This window comes from Aedes aegypti, chromosome 1, assembly GCF_002204515.2.
Source record: "Aedes aegypti strain LVP_AGWG chromosome 1, AaegL5.0 Primary Assembly, whole genome shotgun sequence".
NCBI lineage: Eukaryota > Metazoa > Arthropoda > Insecta > Diptera > Culicidae > Aedes > Aedes aegypti.
In genome coordinates this window covers 121,968,034-121,993,541 of record NC_035107.1, presented here as the reverse complement: position 1 = coordinate 121,993,541, position 25,508 = coordinate 121,968,034, and the positions used below count along the sequence as shown (strand labels likewise).

At 37.7% G+C, this 25,508-nt stretch overlaps 2 protein-coding genes across 2 annotated transcripts; both read right to left on the bottom strand.

Moving 5' to 3' along the window:
* Positions 1-2,203: 2,203 nt before the first annotated feature.
* LOC5567042 lies at positions 2,204-3,198 on the bottom strand. The gene is made up of 2 exons (XM_001651391.2): positions 2,672-3,198; positions 2,204-2,610 (listed from the first exon to the last, which is right to left on the bottom strand). The coding sequence occupies exons 1-2, from the start codon at positions 3,020-3,022 to the stop codon at positions 2,374-2,376; spliced, it is 588 nt and encodes a 195-aa protein (XP_001651441.2). The 5' UTR covers positions 3,023-3,198; the 3' UTR covers positions 2,204-2,373.
* Positions 3,199-4,509: 1,311 nt separating this feature from the next.
* Positions 4,510-20,785, bottom strand: LOC5567041 (serine protease easter). Its single transcript, XM_001651390.2, has 3 exons — positions 20,490-20,785; positions 18,279-19,321; positions 4,510-4,905 (listed from the first exon to the last, which is right to left on the bottom strand). Exons 1-3 carry the CDS (start codon positions 20,545-20,547, stop codon positions 4,789-4,791), a joined length of 1,218 nt encoding a protein of 405 aa, XP_001651440.2. The 5' UTR covers positions 20,548-20,785; the 3' UTR covers positions 4,510-4,788.
* Between the last annotated feature and the right edge of the window lie 4,723 nt (positions 20,786-25,508).

The window sequence follows — 25,508 nt, the reverse complement described above, 5'->3', positions numbered from 1 at the left end:
GGAGAAGATGGACGTGGCCGGCAATGGAAATTATAATGTCTTTGCATCTTTGACTTCCGATTGGATAACTATTTGACCTTAAATAGTTTTCCATGGGCAATTGGAATAAGTGTTGTAAAGTTTCTAACATGACAGTTTTCAGTATGCATTCTACGAAATACTCTGTTACCACGCAACGCAACGCAACGCAAAAAATATGCAATATGAGCTGTACAAAATTTCAGCCTCAGATAAGCACTTCTGAGTTCTGTGATATTGAGTGATTTTTAGAAAATTTTGTTTTTCCCCATACTGCAATTAAATGCACACTGGACCAGTGCACGAGTTCACTAATTTGACGTTTGAGCGGTGCCGGTTATTCTATTTTCTCAATGCCTACCTTTGTTGAATGTTACAAATATACAGTTCTGGACAGTAATCCCCTTACAGATAATTCCTGCATATTTTCCTAAGAGGTGCAACGACTATATTAAATCGATAATGAATATTTTAAAAGCAATCTGCTTTTGTGCATAGTAAATGGAGCCCACATTATAAGTACCGTAATACGGGGGCAAATTGATCAGTGGGGCGAGTTTGATCAGGTCGGTACCAAAAAACATCTCCTCCGAAGGATGCTGAAAGCTTCGTTGGCACCACAGATATTCAATGTTTTGTAGTTTATGGATGTCTAATGGTGATGTTGCACTATTTCATTTTTATTAGGCTCAGTTTTGCATAGAAATATTTACACTTTTTGAAGGTGTAAGCAATACCGTTGGAAATGTCGGTGCTAAACAATCTAATGGTGCTATGCGTACATGTCAACTTTGAGTATTTAAAATGTTGCGTAAGCTTAAGTATGAACTACTGAACTCATTTTTGATATCATACAGCATAGCAAGTTTAGTTTTTTGTCGTTTTTACCGTTTATTCTAAAAAAAACTAGCTTATTTCAAGAGAAATTGCCTACATTTAGGCGTATTCGGAAGATTTTCAAAGTTTAATTTTGCATTAAAATGATCAAAAACTTGAGTAGTAAGAATTTTGACATCATTTTCAGACTCAGGAGAACCAAATTTAGTAGATACGGATATTTTTCATTCTTTAACATGCTTTGTTATATGGTGATCAATTTCGCCCCAGTGTGTCATTTTAATTTTTGGATATTAAAACTATTTGTATGATATGTTAAATATTTTTTCATGAAACGTCGATTACATAAACTGATAAAGATCAATGGAGTACTGGTTTTGTCTAAATTTATTTTACAATATTTGAATTCCCAAGGGTAACACAACCAAAAGTTGTAGAAAAGTGATCAATTTGCCCCCGGATTACGGTACCGTAATTTCGGGTGAAATTGATCATTTTTCACGGTTTTTCTAGTCTGTTCTCTATAATGTTAACAATGCCAAACAACTAAATGCAGGAAAACAAGAACGAAGGTGAGCCTCATCGACTTATGTACCGACATTTTCTAACAAATGTCATTTTAGTGTTAACAAATACCTCAAACATAAAAAATCAGGGGATCTCATTTCGGGGTGAAATTGATCACTTGTCAATGCCATTATTGTTAGTTTCTAAAACAACTCTATATGATAAATTTGAGCTCCCTGAATCCGAATATGCTTGTGAAATTCTTAACAATGCAATATTTATATTAATAACGAATAGTTAAATTTCAAGAATTACGCGGAAAACGCCTAAATGTATGCAATTTCCTAAGTAATTCAATGATATCTAACAGAAATTCAATTATTTCAACCATATGAGTAAATTGGTAAGAGTTTTGGTGATGAAATCTGGTTTGGGGATATATCTAAAACATCCTCACAAACTTTCAGGTTTATGCCATGTTCAAATCCTAGCTTATAAATAGAAGTTCATAGGTGTTTGTCAATACTGCACCGTGCATGATTGTGAAATTTTACGTTATTTTAACACTTCAGTCGTCGCGCTGTTGTATTTTGTACAACACTGCTGAAAAAACCTCGCTTTTCGTTCACAACAGCAGCGTGGTGGTTCTGTCGGTGGCAAACCGCGCGACGACTGGAAGGTTAATAGTAATAAACATTCTTTAACGCAAAAAACTTCACAACACACCATTCGACCATAGTTACGACAAGCAACGTTCATTAACTGCTACTTACATTGATATTTGTGCTCCATTACGAATAAATAAAATCGTGTGATACGATGATCAATTTCACCCTTCTGATCAATTACACCCGATTTTACGGTAGTGACTTAACGGTTATTGTTTTATTCTTGAAGATACGATTTTCATCATATTAACAACAGCATTTCAATTATACTACTTACGCTAAACGTTTTTGAAACACTACTATCTACACATAAAGCTATTATTGTCCACGCCAAGCTAATGTGCTACACCAGATTAGATTGACTGTCCTTGCGTTCTTTCTCTTTCTCGTAACTGCTCTTCTTTTGTCGTGTGCCATAAACATATATGTGGAAATGGAAGCCCCTTCCGTACTGACCAGAAACATCAATCTTAGCCCAATTTGAACCCATCGAATTGTACGTCGGAACGGCACCGAAACCATCTTTGATTTGATCGATTGCTCTCACACATGTTATATTGACTGGTGCATCTATGTAGATCTACGGAAAAATGGCTTAAATTAATAAACTTCAACTAGTTGTGCTCAATCTAGAACTATACCTCCAACGTTCCATTCAAAGTACTTGGTCCTGAGTTCTCTATCACCGTATTGTCGAAATATATCAACTCATCCGACTCGGAGCAGTTTCCGAATTCCAGATCATTCCCTGGAACGGGCACAAACTTCTTCGTCGTGACGTCCACCCAAACGTAGTCGTTAATCATTTTTCCACTTTCGAGAAATTCGGCCACTTCGTTCCGGATCTTGGGGCGATCGCTTCCACCCTTAGCTTGTCTTTTGGCGACAATCGACAACATCTGTTCTTGCGGCACAGGTGTCGCCCATGTGAAACTATGCCATAGACAAACCATGACGCACACTTTAAGACACAATCCGCCAAGAAACGTCATCGTTGACCGTTGATCGTTACTTCGTGCCCCAGCGACGTGATCTCGAACAATCCGTACAGGTTCATCCGCTCAACTGAACTAAACGCTTTTTGGCAGGAGAAAAGCATACACAACCATCATGATCTCGAGAGGAAATCTGCACTCAAGTTCAAACCGAGAGAGCAAAGCATGCCCGCAATCAAGCTCTTCGCATTCTGAGACGGTATGGTTCTTATTATTTATGGCATTACGTTACAACTGGGACAGAGTCTGCTGCTCAACTGTTCAATGAGTCTTTTCACAGCTCTTAACTGAGAGTTTTCTTTGTCAAAGCTGTCATTTTTGCAGTCGTGTATCGTGTGGCAGGTACGATAATACATTAGGGATGGTACACAAATTATGTCACGCTAAATTTGGACTTTTTTGACCCCCCCCCCCCCCTTTGTCACGATTTTTGTATGAGTCCTTCGAAAATTTTGCAAGGCTTGTCATGCTTGGCTTGACCACCTCCCCCCCCCCTTGGAGCGTGACGTAATTTATGCATGACCCCTTATGCCTACGGAAGCCAAGGAAATTTCCGTTACGAAAAGATTCTGGACCGGCCGGGAATCGAATCACACCTTAGCCACGACTTTTCTTTGTAGTTACGGACACTGCCACTAGGCTAACGAAGGTCCCTCTAATCAAATTTATTTCACATTGATGCGCATACGGCAATGTTTGTCTCTGTCCAGTTATGTCGCTAGGTATGTGCGCAAGAATCTCGATCCAACGACATCGATAGAGATAGGCCACGGTCGCAATTTGTCCGAGGAAGAGTGGAATTGAGCGTATGCTACTGGGTAAGTATGGTAATAAGTCACAGTCATATGAAAATATGGAGACAAGCGTGAAACCACCATGCATTACAATGCTGTGAATAAATGTTCATTATAATATTATTGGATCGCTTAAAAGAGTTTGGAAGCGTTGGACTTGAGGATCAAAGTTTAAACTGTTCATTTTTTGCGCTATGCCAATTACGCAACGTCATGTGGAATTACAAAGCTACTATTACAAGAGCACATTTTTTGACTGGGCTAACACTAGGCATAAAAATTATAAGCAGAGAAGTTGTTCACAACTTGTGTTGTCTGTGCCGCCAGCTTAAGACACATTCCACGCAAATTTCATAAGGTAGTTTGTGATAATATCCAGAAGGAAGTATAATCGAAAAGTTTCCTGGAGCAATCTTTCAAATAAGATCTGAATTATTTTTTAAAATAATTTCTTGTGCAATTCCGGAAAGAATTAAAAAAAAAAAGTATTTGTAGGAGTTGTTTTGAAGAATGTTCAAAAAGTTTACTGAAGGTTTCATCAGAGGAGTTCTTGGTAGATCAATTCAAGGATTCGTTGAAAAAGGGCTGTTGCACTACATGCTACTTTCCGAAATTGCCAGATAGTCACACTATTTCATCCTGCACTATGGAAGGTGATATACGGTACGGACTGCAAAATTATAACGCAGCTTCGCAGAGAACCGGTTGTAATCTCAGCGTTATTTTCCATTCTAGAACATGGGGCATTCCACTTACTATACTCAGACTGCCACCATACAAAATGCTAATAAAAATAAATACATTCGCGTGCTGTCGGAGACGGAGCGCACACTTCTCGTCTCGGTCATGACCTGTGTGTGCGCTTGGCTTCTATCAAATCTAATCTAACTACACATGTGGTTGCACACTGCGGAAAGAGTTCCACTAATCCAGTTTTGCTTTTCTCCCGGTGTGTGCCTTCTAATCGATTCACGCCGGTCCATCTGGTAAATCATCGAATTCTGTTTTGAGTACCGCTTGGATCCATTTGAGGAATGAGCCAACGCGAACGTAAACTCCGGGAAGACCCTCGCTGTCGATTTTTGACTAAAAAGGGAGAAAAAATGGTATTAGGAACATTAAGATTAGGAATAGAACATGACGTCATTGGAACAGATAAGGTCTTGATTTGAGTTTTCCAAGGGTTTTGAATATTTGAAAATGCTTTAAAATATTAGGCTTAACTTTAATCAGTGCGACGAGAACATCTGCACAGTTGTGAGGATAAGTGCTCAATCGATGTTAAAATGATTAAGGCCAATATCGAAGTTTATGTGAAGCGTAGTTCTCATGACTATACATAAAGCTTCGTTACCGTGCGGCAAATATATAAGGACTATATTGGAAATAATTTGGAAATATATTGCAACGGGGGTGATTCATTTCGCATAAAGACGTTTTGCATAAGGACGTTTCACATACGGACGTTTGGCATAATGGACGTTTTGCATAAAGCAGTTTCATACAAGAACAGGTAGCATTTTAAAGAAGGCATATAATTCTGATTATGCCAAATGTCCATTATGCCAAACGTCCGTATGCCAAACGTCCGTATGCGAAACGTCCTTATGCGAAACGTCTTTATGCGAAATGTCCAACCCCCATTTTCTCGTTGCTTTGAACCGTCATACTGGCATCCACAGCGTCATTCACGTGTTTATCGTGGTACTCCTTACACATTTCGCAGTATGATCGCGCGCTGCTTCTTCTTCCCATAAATTCTAATAAACCTCGTCGAACTAATAGTTCCCCGCTCCATTTCACGTACCCCAAAATGTTCATTGCGTCTATCTTTTGATAGTATCAAATGATACTATCACTATGGGTAGGGATAGGGATACCATCACTTCTTGAAAAATGATGGATAGATGAAAGACTATATTATCTCTATAAATGGATAGACGGATGGAGATACCATCAGCAATTTTTCATCACTGATGGATCAAGCATATTTTGATCATCTATCTTTGGGGAAATATATGCTAAAACGAAACCAAAATCTTGCGGGAAAAAGCTAGAAGATAAAACTCGAAGAGAACATAAAAAGCGAACACGAAATTATTGTGACACATTCAAATGGTATAACTTTTCTACCATTGGATAAAAATCAACCAATTGCACACTTTCTCGTTGATGTGTATTGTTTACATGCTATCAAAGTCGAAGTCGTGTTTTTCGATTCAACGAAAATGGAGGTGAACCAACGCGAGTCGAGAGAACAAATTCTTTCCAAACACATGGAATTTCCTGACCTGTCGCACTGGCAGTTGGGAAAAATGTTGAACATTCACCATTCAACCGTCTCCAGAGTGTTGAAGCGGTTCCAGGAGCGGTTGACGTTGGACCATGGCAAAGGAGCTGGAAGAAAATCGGGACCGGAGAACAAAAAGACGGAGGGAAAGGTGAAGCGGATGGTTGAAGCAAATCCCAACGTCTCAAGCCGTGATTTGGTCAAAAAGATCGGCATGTCGCAGAGCTCCGTCCAGAATGCAAAGAAGAGAGCTGGACTACATACATACAAGGTACAGAACTTCCCAAACAACGATGAGCGGCAACAATTGACGGCTAAACTCGGGCACAGAAGATGCTGACAAAATATGGCTGCTGTGTGATGAACGACGAAACGTATATAAAACCCGATTTTAAGCAAATTCCGAGGTTGGAGTTTTTCACCGGCAAAAGCAAGTTCGATATGGACGACAAATTTAAGATGAAGAAAATGTCGAAGTTCGCCTCCAAATATCTCATTTGGCAGGCCATCTGCTCTTGCGGACTGAGAAGTGAGCCTTTCGTGACAAAGGGCACAGTACATGGCGAGATCTACAAATCTGAGTGCCTCGAGAAGCGCCTTTTGCCGTTCTTGCAGCAGCACGACGAAGCTCCGCTATTTTGGCCAGATTTGGAATCATGCCACTATTCTAAAAGTGTCCTGGAGTGGTATGAGGTCAATTCTGTCCATTTTGTTCCAAAGGACATGAATCCGCCAAACTGTCCAGAGCTGCGCCCGGTGGAGCAGTACTGGGCAATAATGAAGCGGGAACTTCGAAAGAGCAAGAAGACAGTCAAAGATGAGAAGGACATGTTAAGAAAATGGAAAAAAAAACTGAGAAACTTGTACCGGATGACACTGTAAAGACTTTGATGAAGGACATAAAGCAAAAATGTCTTCGATTTTACACTCAAGGCTCCATCGATTAACTTTTCTTTTGATTTTGGAAGTAAATATGTGTATAAAACTACCCTAAAATTTTGGTTTGATTCTAAACATTATAAGAAAATTGGCATGACATTTTCGGTGTCACAATAATTTCGTGTTCGGCCTTTACAACATATATATTTTTGGAACGGACACGACAAGGGGATAACGAAAATCTATATCTGTAGAAGACCCCCCGTCACCGGTTGACACAGCCAACTCTTGGTTGGCAAATTGGTAGACTTCAACCGTTTCTGCTATGACAGGCTATCCTTGTCATGCAATCTGTCATCTTCAATTTCGCTTATCACTATATCTATATCAAACAAAACACTTTAAAAAGTTGAATCACCTAAAATTAATTTCTTGAATTTGTTATTTGTTTTGTAAGTATTGAAATAAACTAAAAATTGAACATAAAATCACTATTTAAATAAACAGTTTACAAGGTCACACTTATCTACAAAAAAAACTCGTTAAACGAAGACGAATTATGAACGAAGAAGACTAGTTATACTAAAAACATATGAATCTATGAACTAAAAACTAAACGAATAATAAAATTTACAGCTCAAAACTTACTCCGAACTTAAAGGACGAGTTCAACTTTGAGAGGTCCGAACGACTTCGCCGTCTCCGTAACAATGTCCGACGCCATTTTGAAAACCAAGAAAAAATGGATTTGAAAATGGCGTCAGACATCGTTTTTCGTCATCCCCTTGTCGTTCCCGTTCGGAAAATACCTATATTGCATGGGTTTCCGATGATTTTACTAAACCGGAGGCTATCTTGGATTTCAAAATGAGGTCGAACATCAATTTTTGTCGTCCGCTCATCGTTCCCGTTCCTCATTTCCTCAATATATTTTTCATATCGTCTTATTAATATCCGTCTAGAAAACCAAGAGTTTTTCTAGGGGTGTTCATCCATTTTTACAAAGGTGTGGTGTACTTGTGAAAACATGTGCCCATGCGCAGTATTTAAATTCGGTGCTAACACATAGCACCTACCAAATAGTTATGCTTACGCGCGCGAAAGACTGCATCGAACCGTCGCCCCATTGGGGGCACAGTTCGATTGCAATATGTTCGTTTGCTATGAGCCATCCACTTGATGGACTTTAATTGTCACGCGCTGACCAAAGCACAAATCACTCCAGAAGTCTTCCGATAGACCCTATGTAATTGCAAAATGTAGTGCGACACTTTTGAAGTGCTGGACGGGTATAAAATACCCCTGACCAGCCAAATACAGGATGGTCTCAGATCGTCACTTAATTGAGCCTTTTAATTAAGTAAAATATCACCACCATCCCGGATCCACCACTAAGTCTACTAGTAGGCAAGTAGCCTACCTCATGGCGACCGTAACAGGACAACAGCAACAGTCATTACCGGTGGCATCAGGAATTGGTCCAGTACACGTAATCGCTACATGCATGGTGATTATTATCGCTGCACTATTATTGCGAGTTATCTGACAAATTCTAATGCGAGAGATTGAAAACCGCAGCCGTCGTTCTCCTACAGTGGCAAAAAAAAAAAAAAAAAACACTCAAGAACATTAGCAACAGAAACGTGATTATGTGAGAAAAAAAAAACTACGTCGTGTGAAAATAATGGATAAACTCAGTCTTTCCCTATTCATGACAGCAGCAATTTTAGAACTAGTGACATTCTATAGCCTTTTTATGTGGCTAACAAACTATTATCTAAGTGAATAAGAGAACATCATAGCCTGACACTTAGTGCAGTAAGTGAAAAAAGAGAACATTTTAAAAGGGTTTTTTGTAATGAAAAAGAAAAACAACCAAAACAAGATAAAGGACAATCAGAAGTGAAAAAATCAAACTCTATGAAATCAAAACAACCTTCTTCTTCTTTCTGGCATTACGTCCCCACTGGGACAGAGCCTGCTTCTCAGCTTAGTGTTCTTATGAGCACTTCCACAGTTATTAACTGAGAGCTTACTATGCCAATGACCATTTTTGCATGTGTAAATCGTGTGGCAGGTACGATGATACTTTATGCCCTGGGAAGTCGAGAAAATTTCCAACCCGAAAAGATCCTCGACCGGTGGGATTCGAACCCACGGTCCTCAGCTTGGTCTTGCTGAAAAACAACCTATTCAAATCATAAAAATTGAAAACGAGACTCAACAAAACATCGTACAGTGGGGAAAACAAGTTAAGGTGGACATAGAAAAAGTAAAGGCACTGGCTGCCAAACTCAAAACCACTATGAAGAAACCAGCCACAAGGATTCGTTACCAAGGCTGAGTAACAGCACAACTCATCATAAGCAACAACAACGAGCGTAGAGGAGAGCGCCTCCGCCGTCATCATCATAAGCAACAACAACGAGCGTAGAGGAGAGCGCCTCCGCCGTAGTACCACAGGTAATTACCTTAAAATTCCTTAATGGAAAAACAAGTGCATAAACTTCTTGAAGAATTAGAAGCAATCATTTTAAATTTTAAAAAAGCTCCTTCAATGAGATATTTAAAACAAACATTAGTCTCAAAAGGAAAAAGAGCTAGGGAAATTTACGAGGATATCTTATATCTTGTAGAAAATTTTCCACAAACACAGCAAAAATTGCTGTTATCAGAAGCTAGGAATCTTTTTAGTAAAATAAAAATTACAATTGATACGCGCCTGGACACTGCGACAGGCCACTTAATAAAACTAAAAACTGTAACTCATTTGGTCATATTTTTTAATAGTTTATATAAAAAGCACAAAAAAATGGCAGTTCCAAAAGTTGATTTAAATTGGGAACATCAATTATACCAATTTATGATGGAAATCAAGAAGGATTAGGAGCGTTTATCGACTCAGTCCGACTTTTTGAAGATTCCGTTAATACGGATTTCAATACGGCAACTGCTGACCAAAAAGCAGCAGCTCTAGCAACACTGATAAGATTTATAAAAACAAGACTTACAGGAAAGGCTAGAGCAGCCGTTGGGGATAACTCACCAACAATAAACGATATTATTGACAAGTTGAAGGATAAATGTGGTTTAGCCACATCTCCGGACGTTTACATATCAAAATTAAATCATATAAAGCAAACTGGTGATATTAACAAATTCACCACGGAAGTTGAAAATCTAACTCTTCTTCTCGAAAGGTCACTAGTAACCGATAACATTCCATTAGATGTTGCTAGCAAAATGGCTACAAAGCAGGGCGTCAAAGCTCTCTGCGCAGGCATTCGTAATAACGACACCAAGCTTATTTTAAAAGCCGGACAATTTTCTACACTGTCCGCAGCAATATTAAAAGCAACAGAAAATGAATCTATCGCAACAACACACATAAATCAGATCATGTTTACTAACCGCCATGGTTACAAAAAACATTACGGAAACTCCAATAGCAATCGTCAAGGAGGCCACGAAAACTACAATAGAAATCGCGGAAATTTCTCCAGTCGCGGAAATCACTCCAATTTTAGTAATCGCGGGAATTTTTCCAACTATTGTGGTCAAGGAAATTACCAACATAATTTTCAAAACCCACGTTTCCAACGCGGTAGAGGATCGTATCGTGGTAACACGCAATCACCTATCTTCTACGCAAATTCTGATAATGAACAAAATGCACCACCAACACCAACACAGAATAGACAAAATAACCAAACTCAACAACCAAATATACAACCAAACACACAACAACAACCTAATTTTTTAGGACAACTTCAAAGATATACACAATAAATACATCAGCTTCAAACTTCATTAAGGCACATGTTAGAATGTCTAATTCAACATGCAGTTTTATGGTTGATTCTGATACCAGAATAGTAACATCGGAGGAGATAAAAAACAATAATATTCTTATGGTACATACTAGAGCAATGACCAAGAAACAACAAGGACACGACAAAAACCATATTGTTTCACCAAAAGAGAAGATTGATCACCTTCTTGTGTATGAAACAGAATCGCCGGCAGAAATAAGAAAATTACAAAAAATGAGTATAAGCATGCAACAGAATATGATTGTAATAAAAATAATGAACCAAAATATGAAGAAAACATTAATTACACTTGAACAAGATATAATTCACGAAAATGAAAGTCAGACGCTAGAGTTTGCTCTTCCAGAGATGAATGAAATATTAAGAAATAAAAAGATAGCAATGTCGACAAATAATGAAATCTTGACACATATACCACTACAACATTTCAAAAGGATTGCTTTAGACGTCATCCGTAATTTCGAACTAATACTATACCGACCTCCAAAAGAATTGACGAATTCTGAGGAGATCGACAACATATTACACGATTTCCACATGACAACAGGTGGTCATATAGGACAAAACCGGCTATACCTTAAACTCAGAGACCTTTACTATTGGAAAGGCATGAGAACCACAATTATAAAGTTTGTTAAGGCCTGCAAACTTTGTAAAATTAACAAAGTAACGAGACGAACGAAAGAAGTATCAGTGGTAACGACAACACCTGTCAAGCCATTCGAAATCATTTCGATTGACACGGTAGGTCCGTTGCCACGAACTATCAAAAATAATCAGTACTGCATTACTTTGCAATGCGATATAACTAAATATATTATAATTATACCGCTAGAAAATAAGGAAGCTGATACCATAGCACGCGCTATGGTGCAGAATTTTATTTTGAGTTATGGGACATTTTTAGAGTTAAGGTCTGACCAAGGTACAGAGTTTAATAACGAAGTCCTCAAGAAAATTAGTAAAATTCTCAATTTTAAACAAAATTGTTCAACAGCCTACCATCCACAGTCAATAGGTGCTTTAGAGAGGAATCATAGGTGCCTGAACGAATACCTAAGGAATTTCTCCAATGTTCACCATAATGACTGGGATGAATGGACAAAATTTTATGAATTTTCGTATAACACCACTATACATACTGATACCGAATACACGCCATTTGAGCTTGTGTTTGTTAGGAAAGCCAAACTTCCACAAGATATGAGAAAATTTTCAACTGAGCCAATATATAATTTAGACGAATACTATTCAGAATTAAGATTCAAACTTCAAAAGTCAAGTGAAATAGCCCGGAAAAATTTGATTTAACAAAAGACAAAAAGAACTAACGAACTTAACAAAAACTTAAACCCAATCAACATTGCAATAGGAGATTTAGTCTATATAACAAATGAGAACAGAAAAAAATTAGAACCGCATTATATAGGACCATTCAAAATTAAACATATAGATGACATGAATTGTACAATAGTAAATATTAATAATAAAAAAGAAAACAAAATTCACAAAAACCGAATTATAAAAATGTAAAAATCATTTACTTTAAACCCAAGAATGCGAACCCCTATGTTTTTCCCATATATAATAAGACGCTATACAAAAAAAAAACTTCTAAATATTTTTTTATTAGTTCTTTTGATAATGTAGGCATAGGAATAAAAAAAATCTCATTCAAAAACAAAAATATATAAAAAATTGTAATAATAAAAATATGTTAAAGTCTTTTGGAGTGATAGCTAGTCAGAATGTTTAACAACATTCTCCTTTAAAGGGGGGAGGTGTGGTGTACTTGTGAAAACATGTGCCCATGCGCAATATTTAAATTCGGTGCTAACACATAGCACCTACCAAATAGTTATGCTTACGCGCGCGAAAGACTGCATCGAACCGTCGCCCCATTGGGGCACAGTTCGATTGCAATATGTTCGTTTGCTATGAGCCATCCACTTGATGGACTTTAATTGTCACGCGCTGACCAAAGCACAAATCACTCCAGAAGTCTTCCGATAGACCCTATGTAATTGCAAAATGTAGTGCGACACTTTTGAAGTGCTGGACGGGTATAAAATACCCCTGACCAGCCAAATACAGGAGTTCCATTCGATGGTCTCAGATCGTCACTTAATTGAGCCTTTTAATTAAGTAAAATATCACCACCATCCCGGATCCACCACTAAGTCTACTAGTAGGCAAGTAGCCTACCTCAAAGGTTAACCCAAAGGTTTCGAAGGACTTTCTGTACAAAATTCTTTAAAACTTTGCACTTAAACTCAGTTTTCTTCCACAGATTTTCTGCGAAACTCACTCATTTCTTCTAAATCGTTCTATAGACAATCATACTGTTTTCATACATAAATATAATATTTTCCTTATTTTCCCCAGCAGTATTCTGTGAGGCATTCCTTATTAAATACTCTGGCCATTTTTTTCACGTAACTCTAAACAAATGTAGAGTTGTTAGATTTATCCAAAAATGCTTCCAATAATTCTCCAAAATTCCGCTAGTTCTTCGACAACTTCACTACGAGTTTATTATTGCGGGTTAATTTAAAAATTGGAATTGCTTCGTGGAAATAACGCGCAGCTAGCAATCCCCGAACAGAACAAATGAATCTCAGTAACCTTTTCGGTTTTAAATACAATTTAAATCGTTGATAATTTACAGCAAATTGATTGGTGCTGTTCGGCGTGTTTTGTTGGAGAGATTCTGCAAAATTGAAACTCATGATGGTTCGTAGTTGCTCGATTTTCGTAGACTACGGTCTTCCATGTACACGGTTCAACTACGCTCAAGACCGACGTAGTTGGAAACCGCAGATAAAGTGTTTCCTGCATCGAGAATCATGTCACAATTAATTTTTAAGAATGATTATCAATGGTTTTCCTCTCCAAGTATGTACTTTTCATGTATGCGGTATACTTGTTAGCGTCTCACATGCAGCTGTACTTATAATTGAATCAATTTCGTGAAAAATCAACGAAAGCGAAACATTCTCTTCAGCCTTTTAGGGTGTAAAGCTAGGTATGCTGTTCAAAAAATTCTGCGCAAGAACTGGTCAAGAAATTTTCTACAGTGAGCTCCATTTAAATTGACATTTCTTTTCAACTGCGTACTGCGATCAAAGATAAATGCCATTCTTGAGCATTTCTTGCAAGAAATTTACCACGCATCGAGATAGGCGATTACTTTTCTGTTGAAGTGCATACTTCCAGGCGCAAAGTTCTGAAGTAGCGGAATCTCCTTTTCATAGTGGTTCTCCACAAGTTCTTGTGTGACAACCTAGAGAGCGAGAGATTCTACAAAATCTGTCGAAATCATCGATCTCATTGTGACAGTTGATGCAAAATTAACAGCAATAATATAATCTTTAAAGTCATCGGTAAACTATGATAATTTTGTTGGAAAATTTGGCAATCAGTCGCTCTGGATTTTCAATGAATCAAACTTTTTCTTGCAACGCGTAATATTGCTGTGTGCGTTTGAAATGCAAATATCAAATGCGGGAACACCAAATGCGGTAAGATTTTTCACAAGAAATGCGGTCTCAAAGATAGATTTTTCTTGCTAGGGCGGCGGTGATTTCTATAATCTTTGCTAGGTGTCCTTCGATTGTTTTATGTTACCGCATTTGGAGGACGTTTAGTCAAGATTTGCATCTGAAATGCAAACAGCAATAAAAGTTTTTGAAAAACTTGAAGAATTTTTCCAGGAATATTTGTTTGGAATTCTCCATTGAATCGTTCTAGGAAAGGCAAACAACAATCTCTCCAGGAATTCATTGAAGAATTGACCATTTTTGCAAGTGTATACCGTGTGGCAGGTACGAAGATACTCTATGCCCTGGGAATCGAGAAAATTTCCTTTATGAAAAGATCTTCGACCAGCGGGATTCGAAACCACGACCCTCAGCATGGCCATGTTGAATAGCTGCGCGTTTACCGCTACGGCTATCTGGGCCGGTGAAGATATGTTTTAAGGAAAAAAAAAAACTGAAGGAATATGTATAAGAATTTCTCGAGGAATCCCTAGAGGAATTTATGAAAAAATCCAGGAGAATCTTTGGAAGAAGTACTGGGGGATTTTTGAGAGGAAGTTCAAGAGCAGAGTTGGGAAAAGTACTGAGATTCACACTACAGTAGGCAAGCGTGGCAAATCACAGTCAGCGAAGCCAGTGAAACTCACGCCTATCGCTGTTGTAGGCAAAATGTATTGAAAATAGCAAAACACTCGTTGCTAAGGGCAACCCAAAACTACTGTAGAAAAATGTTCTATTTCCCGCTGCATTTCCCGCATTTACAGCCTTCAATGACACTACTGATTTAGAATATTCATGTACCCAACTTAGGCTACTTGACGAGATTCACGATTTCAAACTACTTCTGTGAGAGAAGCCACGTGATTTTCGCGAAATTCAAGCCTACTACTGTTACCATTCCCAGCCATGTTCAGGAGGAAATATTGGGGGAATCACTAGTGGAGTTTATTTATGAAATCCATGTGGAAACGCTGTACAGTTATTGGGAAATATTCGGAAGAATCCCTAAAGGAGTTGGTAAAAGAATTTCTATAGACAACCCTGGACGTTTTTCTTCTTTCAGGCTAATTTCACAAGATGTATGAAACTAGATAGGATTACATTATTGAAATAAAATGTTGTATACTAGTCTACGTCGATTGATGAAATAAATAAATAAAATTATTAATCTCACTTCATTATCTTTACCTTCATTAATTGATAATGATAATGATTCGTCACTATATTGTCGAAGAACGATTGTTTTCCTAACACAATCACTATCGCGACGGCAAAAATTAACAACAAATATTTTACATTCTGTTTGCGAAGCATAAATTGACTAAAATTTTACAAGTTTTTCGCGCAAAATCACTGCAGACGGTGCCATCGTTTGTCAAACATGTGGCTCCGCCCACCAGTGGTTTGAGCTAAATCAAACTAGTTTAATTTTAGCCGACCAACCGTCAAATAGGTTTCACAAACTGTCAAATTGGATCGTCAAGCAGCATCACACACGGTCAAACATAGCGCCAACATGAGCACCAGTCCGGGGGGCGGAGTCAATGTTGGCCAAACAGGCTGAGTCGTCTGTAGGCTGCATAAGAGAAATCAAACCCTATGGTCATCAGAGAGCGTTTACCATCCAGTTCATCAAGAGTTATCTGCAATCTGCATGGAATTCCAACTAATTTGGTGTGATAATTCTAATTTCTGTTGTATTGTATTTAATCATATGTTCATACCGTAAAACAGGGTAACTTTGATAATGCGGGTAATTTTTATAGTGCTGGACGCACCACATACTAAACGAAATAAGATAACATCTGTTAATTAGTTAAGGCCCAAGTAAAAATGGTGACAAATCGAAGAAAATAAAAACACACAGCTCTTTTATTTGCCAAATAAAAAGGCTGTGTGTTTTTATTTTCATCAATTTGTTGTTTATAAAGGAGAAAACTGCTTTTTCAGTTCTGACTTTTGTGCCATTTTCTCTTGTACCTTAAGCAATACGAATGCAAGAGTAAAGAACATTAGTATGACACTTCAAATCAGAGCTATTTTCATTTGAATCGAGAACATTTGAGACTTACTATACGAATATTAAAAATTGATGCAACTTTAGCAATTGCGAACCGTTTATGAATAATCTGTTCTACAACCACCATTTAATGTAGTTTTTAATTGTTTGTCATTCATATTTAAAAGCCTAGTAAATCTCTTAGCGAGAACCATTTTTAGAAACTGTGACCATTTTTGTAATCTAAATCAGAGATTTCCATATAACGATAATCGTCTAGAGGTATGCAATGTTTGTAATTCATTCAATTTTGATTGATGTATGCTCCATTATCAAAATTACCCCAAAACAGAAAACCGACTTTCGATTATATGAAAAATAATACATCCATTCTAAATGGATCTTCCGCCAATCTATCAACTGCAATCGATAGCTAGGATGCCAGGATGTTTAAAAAATAAAAATTTAAAATCTTCGACACAACATGCATAAATATTCAAGTTTTCTTTGAAAAACTGCAAAGTTACCCCGTTTTGCGGTATCATAAATACTCCAATGCACTGTGACGTCACGCATCAATTTTGACAGGTACTGGTCCTGTTGTTTACAGTTTGGACTTAGTACTTTTTTCGAATCATTCTTAATTTCGTGAAAGTTTGCTGCGAGGAGAGGTCAAATCCACTGCAGATACCAACGGATCGTATTATTCTATCTTCCTACCGTGGAAAATCGTCAAAATCAGCATGCTGGTGATAGAAATGCGAAGATGAAAAAATGATGGAAAAAACGACTAAGTCCGAAACGTAAACAACAGGACCAGCAGCTGTCAAATAAGTGAGGTTAGGCTCACTGTGAGGACAGGGAGCTTGGGACTGCCTCCTCCCTCTTGTTAACATGTTGTGGATTGAGGGCGGGCTCTTCGACCCTATTTATTGGGATTATTTTGTCAATCGAGGGCTTGATTGTACAGTTCTCGCTTAAATTAATGATCTCGCCCTAAAACCTATTGATAACCAAGTGCGTTACTTGTTGTTACTGAGCAAACGAATGGATTTACACGTTATTTAACAATGCTGCGATAAAGAGAAGATTCTCCTCTATCTCCCAGTGGTGATACTTTTTTATTTTGGATCATTCATTTGCTTATAAGCAACGAGCTACACACTTGAGTACCAATGCTTTTAGGGCGAGACCATAAGTTATGCGAGAGTTGTTCATGAAAACTTGGGGGTGCGCACATCCATTTATGGCCCGTCATACAGAAGACTGACTACCCACGAGCAACAGTACAATCTTGATCAAATAGCTATAATCGTATTTTCGTATCAAATCTATAATTATCGTATTTTGTCCGAAATTGTCGATATAGAAAGCGAGTTCATATTCGATCTCTCCATATTCGGTACCACCAGAATTTGTTGAGCCAAATAAATACCAGAGATTTCGCAAAAGCGAGCAAGAACATCTGGTTTTCAAATTCACTGGATACTAGAAAAGTAACAAACTTCGCGAGATAAAGTGCGTACAATATGACATAAGATCTCGAAAGAAATTTTATCGTGTAAGATGCGGGACGTATTCTCATTGGAGCAAAGAAGTTTACATCATTCGAGAATCGTTTCTGATCTAGGATCACGGACCACAAATTTTAATTTTGTACATGTAGTGAAAAGGTCATGAAGGTGGCGGGAAATCTGACAGTCCACAATAATTGCCACGTTGGTCATTGAGAACTTGACAAACTAGAAATATATGTGACTTATTTAATGCATAACTAATGGAAAATGTATTTTTTGCCACACAAAACAAAAACCTTTCATATATCGTAGATATTGCAGAATCATCCATTTTAAATTATGAGATAGTTTTCTGACCCATCCCATCACATAGTACTCGTTAATTTTTTATCAAATACAAACCTTTGAAAGAGCATACGAGTTCAATCCAACCACGTGATGCCGACCGTTAATCTTAGCCATCAACGGTCCGCCCAGGTCACCCGTACAGTTGTCTCCGGTTTCATCCCAAACACAGAATTCCTTCGCGCCCAGCTCAGCCTGATGTCTGCGGAACAAAATCTGACAATCCTTCTGGCTGAGATAAGTGACGGAAATCAGTTTGCTGGCGGTGCTTGGTCGTCCAAAATCAGATTTGTCCTTCTTGCAGATGTGGAAGTACATGTCGGTAAAGTTAAAACGGTCATTCATAGGCAAGCAAACAGGACGAATTTTGTCAGTGATGTTCACTCGCTCGGCCAACCTTATCACTGCTATGTCTTTCTTTTCATGCAGGAATACATTCTTCACCGATACCGACACTACGTCTTGTTTTTTTATGCTAATTTCCTTGGCGCCTTTTGAAGCGGCCCATGTTGGAGTGTCACCGAGACGAACTCCTGTCACGACCCAGAAAGGATACGAATTGTGGATGCTGGATATTGTGGTCAACACATGGCGATCATCGATCAGCACTCCTTTGCTCAGCGTCTTCTTGCGAGCACCTCCCTTCGGGTTTGTATGCTCCAAAATTGCTATCCATGGCACATCGTCACCATTCAACTCTCCACATTCAGGCGAAGAAAGCTTTTTGGGTGTCGGTTTGCGAGTCGTTGACTCTTCAACATCTACTAAAATGGTTGTTGTAGGAATTTGTGTGGTGGTTGGCACTTCCGTTGTACTTTCTTTCTTCATTTCGACCGTAGTGGTTTCCTGAACTGTATTTTGAATTCTGAATCTATTGGTTTTGGTTTTCGGCTTTTTCGATGTTGATAATGTTTCCGACGGAGAACTAGTGTCCACGAACAAGTTGTCATTCTCTCCCGCAATGGCAGCTTCCGTTGTAGACCATATTCGCAAGTTAAATCTACTGCGAACAAATGCTGGAACACTGGAGGTCTCCTCCAGTTCGTCTGAAGTCTCATCATCACTTTCCGCAATCACATTATCACCCCGAACGAAAATCTCTGAAATCAAACACCACTTGGTCGGCGTTAAGTCAGAGGGGACCAAGTACAAAACTTGGAAAAATTGGATTATTCTCTCATTAGATGCGAAATTAACTTACCTCCGTTACACTCTGATCAGATTTGAAGAATGCTGTAAACTGCGAGAGATATGTAATAAATTTACTATGGATGATCAACAAAAATCGATAAAGTGTGCAGTCAGAATGGACCAAGTGCTTATTACCATAACAGCGAAAATGATCAGCGCGCTGAGGAATGTGAGAAAATGAAAAATATTTCAGGAGATTTGTCTGATTTTTCGACATCGAATCATTCTTCTACTTATCCATCAATAGAAATTTATAAATATTGCTTAATTCGATGCATTTGAATTTGATTTTTGACCATTTACCATATTCGGATGGGTGGTCAGAAATTGCAACAAATTCTGTGCAGACAGAGCGGACCAAGTGTTGAAAAGCAATAAAATGATAGATTACTGCATTTTTTGAGTCAATTTCAAAGTCCGATAGAAGTTTACGGTAGTCCTATAGTGTATGTAGGGCATGTCCTAGAACCCGCTTATTGGGCCAGCATATTTTGGTCGGTACTCAATATATTCACTTGGTCCACTCTGACTGAACGCATATTTGAATATTTCTGGTCTTCAATGCCCTGACCCTGGGAAACCTTCATTTTCAAGCTATCGTAATGTCACTGACTTTGGTATTTACTATATACATTATTTAGGAATTCACCATACTCGTGTCAAAGGGTCTCGATAATCTGTTTATCTTAGAGATATGCACCCGAATTGATCATGCAAGCATGAAATGATTGTTGTTTTCCTAGAAATTGTTCAGTCAGAGTGAACCAACTCACTGAACGGTGGTCTTTAGTTCAGTCAGAGTGGACCAAGTATACATAGTCCATCAAAAAATCGTTCTATTAGAGGTTTGGATTATGATTTTTCATGATTATCACTTCACATTATATTGTTTGGAAGTAACATAAAGGCGTGTAGAAATATTGAACCTAAATTTAAACAAGTTCAAAAATTACAGAGCTTTAGACTTTAAACCCATTTTTCTCAAAATATCAAAAATGTCACTTGGTCCACTCTGACTTAACGCCGACCACTTCTTAACTACAATTCAACCCGTTTAGAATTGACCGCACCACTTACGATAATGAGCCAAGCAGATGACTAACCCCACTATGAAGCATCGCATCTTCAAGCGCATTGTGAATCTCTGTACGTCCACCTAACGAGCTAACCAACGATAGACTGATCTGCTTCAGCTTACGCATAAATAGAGCTGATTAGAGAATGGGACGATTAAAACAAAAAGAGTTGCACAAAAATGTATTGGTAAAACGATTCCCACTCAAAAAAAATGGATTCATTCATGATTTTCCCTGTTGAATGGGGCAGGGATGAAGTCAGAAGAAGGAAATGTAACATGTTTCAATTCAATTCAAACAAATTAATTTCAATAGTCGAAATGAACTTCTCTGCACAAAAAAACAACACCAAGTAATTCAAAAAAATATCATGACACAAATTACAGTCACCCCACAGTTATGGATCAACTAGGGGCCAATTTCAAGAATAGAATTTGATTAAAAATCATAGTGACGCTGTGCAAAAAAAAATACCTCCTCGACACTGCTCAATATAGTTTTCGGGAATACACCTGAAAATTTGAGATTATTTACGAAAACATGTCGATTTCTATCTAAATTTCAAACGTTGTCGATCCCACATCTTCTTCTTCTTTCTGGCGTTACGTCCCCACTGGGACAGAGCCTGATTCTCAGCTTAGTGTTCTTATGAGCACTTCCACAGTTATTAACTGAGAGCTTACTATGCCAATGACCATTTTTGCATGCGTATATCGTGTGGCAGGTTCGAATGCCCTGGGAAGTCGAGAAATTTCCAACCCGAAAAGACCCTCGACCGGTGGGATTCGAACCCACGACCCTCAGCTTGGTCTTGCTGAATAGCTGCGCGTTTACCGCTACCGCTATCTGGGCCCAACATATGTGAATCAGTAAGAGAGGAGGGTCCTTATTATCGATCAAATCAACACATATTATGGATCAGAACACTATAATTGCAATTTATCTGTGAGGTAAACGAATAGTGTGTTAGTGATAGCTTACTTTTTGGCGTTTCTTTCGGAATCGTCTTATCTATGTGGTATGGTTTTCAATGCCCCACAGTTATGAATCAACGCTTCTAGGCATGTGGTTGACAATTTATTTCCTATGGACGTAAAAACTTTGCTTAAGGACATATCTCCATGAGTATTAATATGGCCTCTAATATGGCACCTCACTCCCCCCTTCACTTTCCGCTCCCTCCTCCCACGCTTCTCACAGTGTTTTCGAGAACAATCACAAAAAATGATTATTTGAAGTTACTAACCTTATGGTAGAGGGGTGGTATCTTCACTGAAAGCATTCCATAATGTGTTTTTCACAAATTACCAGTTTTTGAATTCAAACACGTAGTTATTGCTGTGATTTGTGTTGTAAAATATCACGCACTACCGAATCACTTCTTCTTCACGCACCGAGATATTGTTTGCTGGCTTTTCGGTGCCCGTACTAAAACTCACTTTTAATCGTATTTCTACTCACCGTAGCAATTCAAAAATCTAATGCGATACTTGAAACACTTTGTATTTTCACGCACGATGCTCCTGGGAGCAAAAAATCACTTATCTTCGTCAATAATTTGTGCTGGAAAACAGCACCGGAAAGCGAAGTCACTGAGCCAACATTGTTTATGAATCGGATGCGCCGCTCTCACTGATTAGAAGTGATGTCAGTTTTTATGTTTGGAATTAAAACTGTTTGGATATCAATACACTTGCTACAACCACGTTTTCATAATACTCAAAAGGTATACAATGTTACAAGTGTTGCAAAACATGTTTATGCGTGAGAAAAACAATGTGCTACGCAATTCAACAACAAAAATGAATATAAGATATTATACAGTACAATTGACTGTAGAATTCAAATGCATATTTATGGCAACTTTCTCCGTCCGTGAGAAGCGAGAGAAGAGAGGAGAAAACTGCCAAAAAAAAGTAAACAACACACGCATGGTGTGAAAAATGATTATAATTTTGGTCAAAAAACATGTTTTCACTACCAAATGAAATAAATTGTGATTTTCAGCTTTTATGAAGTTATTGATGAATTTATATCGACAATATTACCTTTGTATAAAACGTGTACTAGTAATACTGCCTACATAATTCTGTGGGTGGAGGTATACATGGAACTTGATGATTTATTTTTGGCCGACGCACATAACATTGTGCTCCGCCTTGTTGGGTGGCTCGAGAGGATGCTCTAGCGGGTGGCTCGAGTGGGTGGCAACATAATGTTTACGTGCTCAATGAACTTTCACCTTAAGCATGTTATAATTCTCGCATACCTTATGATCTCGCCCTAAAAGCCATAGGTAACCATGTGTGTAGCTCGTTGTTTCTGATAATTTGAATGGAGTTACACATCATTTAACAACGCTATGGCGAAGAAAGGATCATTCTCTACCTGCGAGTGGTGTTGGTTTTGATGCATTCATATGCTCAGAAACAACGAGCTACACACGTGGTTACCAATGGCTTTTAGGGCGTTATCCCAGATTATGCGAGAATTGATTGCGTTGCTGTATAGATTTATGGTTCACGTAGGTGTGTGCTATCCATAACTGTGGGGTGAATGTACCCAGTCTTACTATTTATTTGTCTGCTATTGGAAGCCTTTTGATACCGCCCATACAACCCCACTCGAAAACAACGAGCAAGTTAATAAGAGTTGATATGGTTAGCGTGGAAAACATTTAAATATCGGAGAAAAATTTCCCTAATATGATTACGCCACTGTAGGGGAATTCGGGGTAAAACCGACACCCTAAGCTTTTTGATAAATTTGGTGTACTTTCGCTTGTTAAACGAACCTAAAATTGTTGTAGAATCACATATTGGCTATAAATCTATCAATCCTTGCGATCGCTGGATGATATATTGATGTTATATAGTGATTTAAATCAAATTGATATTTCATTGTTTTTAGGTGAGACAATTGATAGTGCGGGTAAGATCGACACCCTGTTGGGGTAAAACCGACACATGCACTTTGACTAGAATTTATACGTTGTGAACATCACCATCACATGGCATATTAAAAAGAATGGTTTAAACATGGCTTTAGACTTTTATGACCCCTTCCTCTAAAGGATTTTACACATATTACGTAAATTATTGAAGAGAAGCCGAAGATCCATTAAATACATGTGAAAATTTCAAATGTCCTATGCTAAGAATATGAAATTAAGGTGAATACACATGGATATGATTATTTTGTTCTCATGGAATGTTTACAAAGATGAAGTTGTGACGAGTGATTGGTTTTAAATATAAATACTGTTTTATTTCAACAAGACAGAAAATTCATTAATTATTTTCAGTTATTTTAATTGATTTATAAGTAATTATTTTCAGTTACTAAAAACTGTCGAACCTCATGGTTTGTAAATAAACAATAAGATTAATTTATGTGAAAACATTTCAAATTCTATTAATTCTTCAATTTCAAATGAGAAAAAATTCTTCAAACTATTAAGTTTAAACATGAAACATAGAAACATTTTTTTTTAATTCTTAATGATAGCTTGTGGCAAGTCATATAGTGTCATATTTTGCATGTTAACAAGTTTGCCATCCATGAACTTCACTGGAATTCGAAAATAAAGACTCACATAAACTACAGAGGAAGTCTTTCGACAAGAAAGATTCCCTGAAGTTTGATTATTTAGCAAAGAAAGGTGTCGATTTTACCCCAAATGAAAGTGTCGATCTTACCCCGAGTGGACATTTATTTTTCAATAGCGTTTTCAGCTGTCGAAAACCCAAAAATTAAATTCTCCTCCATTTTGTATGAACGTAATAATAGTAAATGATGATGTAGACGCAGAACAAATAATGACATTTTAAAAATTTCACACGCGAAATAGTTAAAGAATAACAGCGAAATATTGCAACTGCTGTTGCTTCTATGTTATCCAATATGATTTTGTTGTTTATTTTGGCAGTTTATTGGTAAAGCCAGTTGTAATGTCATCCGAAACACAACATTTCACAAATAAAGATAGAGCGTGGTGGAAAATGCATGAAAATCTTCTCAAAACATGAAAAATCAATGGGTGTCGATCTTACCCACAGTGTCGGTTTTACCCTGAGTTCCTACGTTGTTGTTCTTGAGTTTGGTGCTGACCTCGAAATCATCGGGCTTAGCACCGGGCTGGCTATTGGCACCATAAGCTATCGTGGAACAGATTGTTGAAGTTACTAGTTTGATTATTATCATCATATTTTAATAGGTAATACATTCGACTCCAAATCTCGATATCAAAGGGAACACATCAAGATAGGGAGAGATCGAGATAAACAACATTTTTAAATGAATACAAGATTGAAAATTACTCCGTTACTAGGAAAACAGTGATCAAACGGACGCCATTTCGTATTCGCAAATTATTTTGGATAATTAAAATCTAGTCTAATAACACAGCGCAACAAAAATGACATTTTTGCGTGTCTCAAGGATCAAATTATGTGTCTCTGGTAGAATTGAAGTTGCTGAATCTGATGGCATTCTCAGAAATGTTCCAGCACGTCACAATTTTTAGATACAGGTCACCAAAGTTGTATAAAACACTGGTTTTATTGATGTTTACATGAAATTTGAGGTAAAATTTATCAAACTTTTTTGTAATTTAATGCACCAAACATGCGAAATAGAACTTGAACTTTCGTTTGAGATATAATTTCATTGAAATTGCACGATTAAATTTCGATTAATCCGATTTTTTAACATGCTTGCAGTCTCCATACAAAATTCTTCGTTTCTTCTATATGGCAAAATACAACAATTTTCTAAACCATCAAAACAAACTTTTCCGCATCGAAAGTATTACAAACTTTGATGATAAGTGTTGTTATACACATAAAGTTTGAATTCTGTGGCATTTTAAGCAAATAAATTGCCTTACAAGCTGGCAAACTTGCATGCAAATTGCTGAAATCGTCGTTTTTTGCATTTTCAACAAGGCGGCATCCATTTATTACGTAACGCTAAAATTAGAAATTCTTGACCCCCTCCCCCCCCCCTCCGTAACGCTTTT

Excerpts from the sequence above, each read along its gene's own strand:
- LOC5567042 (XM_001651391.2), bottom strand. The coding sequence starts at position 3,022 with ATGACGTTTCTTGGCGGATTGTGTCTTAAAGTGTGCGTCATGGTTTGT. Across the intron at positions 2,611-2,671 it reads CTTTGAATGGAACGTTGGAG|ATCTACATAGATGCACCAGT; the intron begins GTATAGTTCTAG and ends ATTTTTCCGTAG.
- LOC5567041 (XM_001651390.2), bottom strand. The coding sequence starts at position 20,547 with ATGCGCTTGAAGATGCGATGCTTCATAGTGGGGTTAGTCATCTGCTTG. Across the intron at positions 19,322-20,489 it reads CATCTGCTTGGCTCATTATC|AGATTTTCGTTCGGGGTGAT; the intron begins GTAAGTGGTGCG and ends GTTTGATTTCAG. Across the intron at positions 4,906-18,278 it reads ACTCGTATGCTCTTTCAAAG|TCAAAAATCGACAGCGAGGG; the intron begins GTTTGTATTTGA and ends CTCCCTTTTTAG.